General features: G+C 34.7%; 1 protein-coding gene across 1 annotated transcript; it reads left to right on the top strand.

Moving 5' to 3' along the window:
• The first annotated feature begins 412 nt into the window (after positions 1 to 412).
• On the top strand, positions 413 to 2340 carry LOC110037847 (putative pentatricopeptide repeat-containing protein At5g40405). Its single transcript, XM_020742574.1, has one exon. The coding sequence runs from the start codon at positions 434 to 436 to the stop codon at positions 2288 to 2290; it is 1857 nt and encodes a 618-aa protein (XP_020598233.1). The 5' UTR covers positions 413 to 433; the 3' UTR covers positions 2291 to 2340.
• The last annotated feature ends 6832 nt before the right edge of the window (positions 2341 to 9172 follow it).

Consider the following 9172-nt stretch of genomic DNA (forward strand, 5'->3'; position numbering starts at 1 on the left):
TTATGTTACAGGAATATTCTATCTACATTATTTATAAAAAATGAAGTGTTATGCAAGTATTATATGATATTATTCTATTATTTTGCGGTGTTATTGAAATATTTCACCGCATGACTTGATTTGATTTCAATTTCCACTATGTTATTGGAATAGCACAGCCTCAAATCAAGTAACGCGGTGGAATATTCTAATAACACTTCAACCCCAAATCAAGTAATGTGAGGGAATATTCCAATAACACAACAAAATATTCGATTAACATCGCATAATACTCGAATAACACCTTAATTTTTATAGATGAAATATTTTTATAACACGACGGAATATTAGTACAATCCGAACGTACCTCAACGCCTCATGAATATTTATGCCTTCTAATTCAACTTTTCTTTTTTCTCGCACCTAACATTGCCATTCCCTCCTTCTGAACCTGATGATCTCTTCCCTCCGGACCACTGCATCTAACCCTCTCACTCTCCTGGAACCAACCTCCACCATCAAAGAACTTCACCAAATACACGCTCAGCTCCTTGTCCGTGGCCACCTCGGCGATCCTCCTCTCCTCTCCAAATTCATCTCAGTCCTCGCCCTCTCTCAGAACAACCCTCAACATCTCCCCTACTCCCGCCAAATCCTCGACTACTCGCCTTCTTCACCCACCATCTTTGCCCTCAATTCCCTAATTCGCGCCCATTCCAAACCCCCATTTAACCCTCTCGAAGGCTTCAGCTACTACCGCCAAGTCCTCCAATCCCCTTCCCTCTCTCCCGACAACTTCACTTTCACCTTCCTAATCCGTGCCTCCGCCCATCTCACCTCTGTCTGTATTGGCGCGGCCGCTCATGCCGCTGCGTTCAAGCGAGGCCATGCCAACGACCCACACGTCCAGAGTGGTCTCATCCACATGTACTCCTCTTTTCGTTCCAGCACTGCTTGTCACCGCATATTTGAAGGAATACTGAACCCTGATGTTGTCACACAGACTGCCATGATCGGTGCCTATGCAGCCTCTGGTGAGATTGAGTTTGCTCGTAAGATGTTTGAGGAAATGCCTCACAGAGATGCTATCTCCTGGAACGCAATGATAGCCGGGTACTCAAATGTGGGTCGATGTAGAGAGGCTTTGGAGTTATTTTCAGTGATGCAGGGTGAGGGTGTGAGTGTGAGTGAGGCCACCATGGTTTCAGTCCTCACTGCTTGTGCCAACCTGGGAGCATTAGATCAGGGAAGATGGGCGCATGCATACATTCAGAAGAAGAGAATTCAGCTGACTGTAGAACTTGGTACTGCGCTCATAGATATGTATTCCAAGTGTGGTTGTGTCGGGAGAGCTATGGAAGTGTTCGAGTCCATGCCTGAGAAGAATGTGTACACTTGGAGCAGTGCAATGAGTGGTCTTGCTATGAATGGAGCAGGCAAACAGTGCATTGAGGTCTTTGAGCTCATGGAGAAAGAGAAGTTAGAGCCCAATCAAATCACATTTGTTTCAGTTCTTCGTGGGTGTAGCATGTCGGGTTTGGTTGATAGGGGGCTTCGGTACTTTGATTTGATGAAGAGTACATACGGTATTGAGCCTTGGCCTGAGCATTATGGGTGCATGGTGGACTTGTATGGCAGAGCTGGGAGACTAGAAGAGGCTTTGCAGTTCATTAAATCTATGCCTTGTAATCCCCATACTGGAGCTTGGGGAGCACTGCTTAATGCATGCAAAATCTATCGAAACATCGAGTTGGGAGAACTTGCCCAAAAGAAAATTTTGGAGCTTGAAGCAATGAATGATGGGGCTTATGTGCTTTTGTCAAACATATATGCTGACTCCAGGAATTGGAAGGGAGTCAGCAATGTGCGGGAGTTGATGAAGGCAAAGGGAGTTAGGAAAGAACCTGGTTGCAGTGTGATTGAGGTTGCTGGTACTGTTCATGAGTTCTTTGTTGGGGATAAATCTCATCCAATGTATCGGGAGATTGAGATCATGCTGGGAGAGATTAATTGGAGGCTGAAACTAGCTGGCTATGAAGCCAAAACTAATGAAGTGTTATTTGACATTGAGGAAGAGGAGAAAGAGAATGCTCTTTTTTGGCATAGTGAGAAACTGGCAATTGCATATGGGCTTATTGTCCTCAAGGAAGGTTTAACCATCAGGATTGTGAAGAACCTCAGGGTTTGTTGGGATTGTCATGATGTGTCCAAGTTTATATCAAAAGTTTTTGAAAGAGAGATTATTGTGAGAGATAGGAATAGGTTTCACCACTTCAAAGATGGAGTGTGTTCTTGTCAGGATTATTGGTGATACATTCGGCCAAAATTTGTCTATTTATAAATATTTCAATTCTTATGATAAACCACACATTGGAAAGCACTTAAGGCTGTTCGGTTACAAGGAAAATTGAATTTAAATAGAATTTACTTAATCTTATAAATCCGAATTTAGTTAATCCTAGTTGGTTTAAATCCTGAAAATTGTTTGGTATGATAGGGTTTACATTCAATTAAATTATTTTCAATGGTTTGATGAATTCAAAATTTAAATTAGTTAGCTTAAGTTGGATTTAAAAACTATCATTCAATAAGTGTATTTAAATAAGGTGCATAGAAAAATTGTGATAGATATTAAGCATTTGCTCATAAGCTCAATAACTTAATTAGAGTCTTCTAGAATGTGATAATTTTGCTTAAATAGAGTGAATTATATATGTTGAACTAAAATTTGTCCATGAATCAAGCATATGGAATAGTGTTGGAAGGAGAGAGAAACATATAAAGAGATGTGAGAAATTAGGTATTTTCGTATGTAGTTTCAACCACTATTAGATTTAATGTTGCTATCTACATAAATGAATGTAAATAGTGTGAAATAATAATTAAACTTCTTACCCTTTTTAATCAATCGACACTCAATCAATTAGCTTAAGGTCATGGGGTCGTTAAATATCTGATCAATCGTCCTCTTATTGGTCGACTGTTACCCTTGTGGTCTTTGAGTCGGTCAATCTTTAGTTTTGTTGATCTCCAGATCAATTTACCCTTGTTTGGCTACTTGATCGATACCTGCCTCTGGTTCGATTGTACTCTTGTTCAATTGACCTTTCGTTTGTCACTCAATTGCTATCTAGCCTAAGGATATCTTTATTTGTTCTCATACAACTCTCAAGCTTATGCCAAGTAAAACTGATCATACTCATCTCGAGAAAATATATGAAAAAATATCCTATAGAAAGACTCTCATAGTAAAACTAGAATAAAAAATCAAATTTATTTTCTTAAGGGTTTAAGAGACCCCCCAAAATAATATATTCTCGCGGTCAATTACATCATGAGGTAAAACCCATGAAGACTCGTGATAAAAGATGTGTTTGCTTTTAAAATAGTCTTTTAAAACATTGGCATTCAAGGAGAGTTCCAACGGTTTCAGTGAAACAAATCCTTCAGTCGTTGTGGCAAAACTAGGGCACTAGACAGAGGGTGAATCACTATAATCTTATTAGTAATTACCACTGAGCTAAGGGGCCGATGTTACACATCCATAATGACTTGACACAGAAAGCTTGTTCCCAAAAAAGTGTAGATCAATAGGTTGGTCAAAGAAAAACTTTGATAAGTGATGCGAGTTTTTTTATGTGTTATAAATGTTTTTCAACACAACAACACACAAGGCAGTTATACTAAAAAATATACAAATTAACCACAATAAATTCTTCTTCAGTAAAATAAGTTTTCTCCTTTAAAATATCTAAAGTTGTCGCTCTTAGTGAATTAAGATGTACACACAAGATAGTTAAACTCAAAATATGCAAATTAATCACAAAAAATTCTTCTTTAGTAAAATAAGTTTTCTCCTTTAAAATATCTAAAGTTGTCGCTTCTAGTGAATTAATGTGTATTTTCAATTTCAAGTCATCACTAGGTTGCAAACGTAAGTATACGTATCGCTCAAGTAATAAAGGACTCTAATGGATTCCTAAGTATCGATCCTGTAGGGATGTAAAAACTCGTTTGGAAAATCACACAAAAGCACGATATTTGAATTATAGAAAACTTAAGAAAACAGGTCAAAATTTTTTTAATAACACTAAAGAAATTAAGTTTATTTCACTAATCTCTAAACTTGAAAGTTAAATTTACTAAAACTAAACTAGGTTTTGTAACGAAGGGTTCAAATTTAAGAAAGCATCCTTCCCCACTTTATGTTGAGAAAGGTTGAATATGATTTTGCTTATAATAAGGCTACAAGGAGATACATTGGAGGTGATTATACTGTGAAATTTCCTACTCGTCCCACTTTCACACCATATAGACCTTCTGAGATGGATGAGGACATAGATTTGGGTGATGATGATGATGATGATGATGCTGGAGATGACGAAGATGTGTAGTGTGTTATTTTCTTTCTTTCCACTGATGTGTTAGAATATTTGGACTTTATTTTGTTCATAACTAGTTGTATTTGTGTTGTAATGTGCTTGTATTTAGTATTTGTTTTGGTTAAACTATTAGTTCTACTATTTGTCTTCTGCTCCAAATGAAATGCTAGAATAGTGTATTTTTTTTTTTTTTTTATGCATGTTAATCTTATGTTTATCATTACTCAGTACTTGTCTTTTGCTACTAGCACCTACATTCATTTCTCTGTTTCTAAATTTAAAAATTTATTGTTTCTTCATGAACTTTCCTGCTTTAAATTAGTTTAAAAATTTAAGATTGGGGGAAGGGAGAAAAAAGATTTTTAAACCAAACTTTATTTTGTCCTCAGGAAATTGTATTTTTCAAAACTAGTTTTAATGTGTGGTATGTAGAGTTAACTTTAGAAAACTATGTTTTTGATTTTATGAAACTAAGTAGAAGTTTTTAATAATAAAGGTTAGCTCTAGAATCAAGATGTTTAGTATGAAAGGTTTGGAGTTATGCTTTTGCTATTTAAAGTAAAGAATATTGTTTTTCTTGGAAATATTAAGGATCTAAGATTTATACTTAGAAAGAAAGAATTGAGACTATGAAAAATCTTCAAAGCTACACATTTGTTAAAGTAAAGAAATGTCAGATGTTTTTAACTTTAAGAGGAGGATATTGGAGTTCAAAATCATTAAAAGCTATCCAGATATAATAATCCCCACATGACATTTGAAAAAGAGAAAGAAAAGAAAGAAAGAAAGAAGTGATTGAAAACAATCCTAAGAAAAAAGCAAAAAAAAATGTGAGGAGAAACTTGACGAGATGCCTAATAAAAAATTGGCTCTACTTGAATCATCTTAAGGAAGGAAACTTAGTTACATTTCTAACTTAGACTTAGAAGCATTACCATCTTTACTAATAAAGCTCTCATGAAATTCTTTTTCTGATATTTCTTCTAGTTATCTTAAGTATGACTAATTGCAATTATTTTTGGAATAAATAAAAAGTCAAAAGTTTTAAACTTGACTTCTAAATGATCTTGTATTTTAGTTTTTAACCTGAGTTATTAAAAAAAAAAATTTTAAGTTTCACTATAGCATTTTAAAAATTAGAAATTATAGAATTCTTTAAGTTAAATTTGTTACCACATGTTATAAATTTATATATAGTATAATGAGTTACTTGAGAACAAGTAACATTTAAGTTTGTGGGAATTGATCCAACTCATATAAAATATTTTTAGTGCATATTTTATAAGCATTTTATGTACATTTATTATGATATTGCACTTTAAATGAATGTATTTTGCTTGTTTTTTGTTTTCAATACATGAAATGAACTTTTAGAGAAAATGAGGAAATAATGGAGCAAAAATGATGATTTTTGTGTGGTGCTATAGTGCCACCATCGAGTGAGAAAGATGCTATAGCGCCCTAGACTGGCGCTATAGCACCAGTAACTACCTTTCTAGAAGATACATCAAATTTTTTTGAATTTTGGAGGGGTGTTTCAAGCAACCCTTGCTTATTTTTTGTTTTCTATCTAATGAGAAAGATTTGGCTGAATTTAAGGACCTTTTAGAGCCTAACAACTTCAATTGGGTTGTTATAGTGAGTTAGGTTTGTCATATTTTGTGTTCAAGTATGAGTGTGAATGTGCTTTAGAGTGAAGAAGTTTTGGAGATTGCTTAGATGAAACTCCAGAAGTTTGCTTGGGGAGAAGATATAAGGTATTTTGTACTTGTGTTTGATTTTTTGTTGTAAGTCTTGGATTTCAATGCAAATGTTTTGTTTTTGTTTAATCTTCATGAATTATGAGTAATTCCCTTACTTTATTCTTGCTTATGAGACTTAATCTTGTGGGATGAGAATAATTTAAGGAATTCTTTTTTACTCTTAAAAATTGTGATGGTATTTTCACTGAATCTTCATTTATTTTACAAACTGACCACTTGTGAGGTTAAAATTCATTGAGAGACATAATGACCTAGGAGGGCTATGATTTCACTCAAGTAGTGGATACCACACTTCCTTCTAAGCAAAGCCATTGCGATCACCTAAGGGGTAGTGCAAATAAATATGAAGATAAGTTTTGATGGACGTAGACTTGGTTACATCTAGAGTGGCAGGCTAGATTCCTATCAGTTCGGCTTAAGGTTTAGTACCCTGACGTTGGGATTCAGTCATTACAATGGCATAGGCTAGGGGCATCTAGAGGTGAGAGGCTAGATAGCACTGATGTGGAGTCGACATGCTAAAGAATCGGCCTTAAGTTAGCTAATGTTCTTTGCAAGCACCAGGAGGGGGTAAAGAATAATGTATGTTTCTATTTGTCACAATACCTCAATTTTATCTTAAATCATGTGAATCCTACATAGATTAAAATATCTTTGCAAGGGGAAATGTTTTCATAATATACAAACTTGTTGTTATATTTTTCTAAGCTATTACATTTAGTTGTTACCTTCTTTTTAAGCGTTTTTAGTAGTAACTTTTAGTAAGCATATCATTTTAAATCTTTTATATTTTTAATTTTCAATTTAAATAGAATTTTTGTAAGTCGATTTTAAGAGTTATTGCATTCCTCGTGGGATCAACACTGGGGATTTAAAAGAAAACCATATATTACATGAAACGATACATATACCTGTCTAGTACTCATTATATGAAAATCTATTATATAATTCATAAATCATTGCAAGTGCTCACACTAACTGCTAGATATAAATTGAAATATATTTTCTGACATAATTAAGTAGATTAAAAATATGCGTAAATGCGGGTAGTGTCATGACCAAGCCCGATCTGTGACCAAAGTAAAATATGTTGAGATTTTTGTACCTCTTTTATACTGTTTTTAATGATATTGCACTTTAAAGAAAAGTATTTTTGATGTTTTATTGCAGGGATGATGAATTAAGGTCAATGGAGCAAAAAGATGGAAAAAGGAGCGAATTTGGAGCAAAAAGGACCAAAATGTGGAGAATTACACTAGGGCGCCGACGGTGAGATTTTCTCGAGGCTATAGGACAAAATCTCCAATTTTCCTGATGCTACAGAACAAAATCTCCAAAAGACCACCGACGGCGCCATTGAGGCCGCCGACAGTGGGATCGACGGTTATGTGTACTTGTACAATGGATAAGGCCGGATTTTGGAGGGGTGCATAAGCAACTCCTGGGAAAACTCATCCACATCCTTGAAGAGAAGATTTTGGCCAAAAATAGAGGAGTCCTGGAGGTTAGATAGGTTCCATTAGTGTGTAGAGAGCTTGTTAGAGCATGTAACTGTGAGGAATTCTTCGAGAAATTGTAAGAGTGGAGGGAAAATGAGAGATTTCTTCTTCCTTGCTACTTTGAAGAGGAATTCTGTGTGCTGTAAAAAAAGGAAGAGATTCAGAGGAACTTCAAGGAGTGTTCTTGGGAAGAAATTTAGAGATAAGTTATTTACTCGTTATAGTTTGTATGGCTTTGATTTTATATATGAATTCTGAGTTTTATTGTGCTTTCCCAATGAGTTCTGAGTAGTTTTCTGTCTTTCTCCTTGTATCGAGATTTGTGAAATGGTGATTTGAATTGGTGAAGCCATGAAAATATTTAAGAAATTGCGATGATCTTTTCACTTCAATCTTAATTTACTTTCAATCTGGCTAATTGCTTTGTTAAAATATGTTGAGTTTTACAACTAAAGTGAAGATTACATCCAAGATTCAGGGAGGTCAAAGCCCTTGGAAGTTGGGTGCAAATAAATAGGGAAATTTTACTATCGGGAGTATAATTGGAGATTTTAGAGTGACAGACTAAAATCCCCAATTTGGCCCTATCGTTTGGGTGCTGATGTGTAAATGTTAGCCCGCAGGTGAGGGGAACATAGGGGCTCCGAAGTGAGAGCCGATATCCTCCCAGCCTAACCGCAGAATCAGTAACCAAGCATAGGATTAGTCAATGTTCTTTATGATGCCTGGACCAAAGGGTAAAGAATATGTATGCTCCTATTTGACATAATATAAATTAAACTAATTCATTTTATCCATTCACTATAATTTCTTGACAAAAGAAGGATGCTTTCTTACATATTAAATATCACAATTAAACCCTACTTTCTATCAGTAGTTATTTATTAGTTATCCAAATTATCTACTTATTTCAATTGCCTATTAGTGACAGATAAGCAAATTGTACGTCGTTGTTGTGATTAAAGTCTTGCTTTTCTAAAAATCTCAGTCCATGATTCTAAAACACTCCTTGTGGGATCGATATCTAGGACTCCATTAGAGCCCTATATTACTTGAGCGATAAGTATACTTGCGTTGACATATTCGACTTTAACTTTATTGAATATTATAATTATACAACTTAATGAAATCACATATATATAAAAAGTCGCAGTCAAGATTTGGCGCCGTTGCCGGGGATTTAAATCTTCTAGTAGCGTCATCAAATTCTTGTAATTATCGATTTACAAAAAGAGAAATGTCGGTCAAGTTTTTGGCGCCATTGCCGAGGAGAATTTTAAGAGTAACAAACATATTAGAATTATTAAAAAATTTTTACTTAAATTGCAACTTATCTATATATTTATATATTTATATTTATATTTATAATTATATTACTGAGTACTAATTTTAAATTGTATGCGCAAATTCGGACCTGAAAATCTTATACCATACGATTCGGAATTAGAACAAACTGTTAGAAAAATTAGAAAATTAAAAAGAAAACCTAGAAATTGTGATACAATGAAAAACATTATGAACAATCAAGGAATAGAGAATGAACACCAAC

The sequence above is a fragment of the Phalaenopsis equestris genome, unplaced genomic scaffold, assembly GCF_001263595.1.
Source record: "Phalaenopsis equestris unplaced genomic scaffold, ASM126359v1 Scaffold225841, whole genome shotgun sequence".
Lineage (NCBI taxonomy): Eukaryota > Viridiplantae > Streptophyta > Magnoliopsida > Asparagales > Orchidaceae > Phalaenopsis > Phalaenopsis equestris.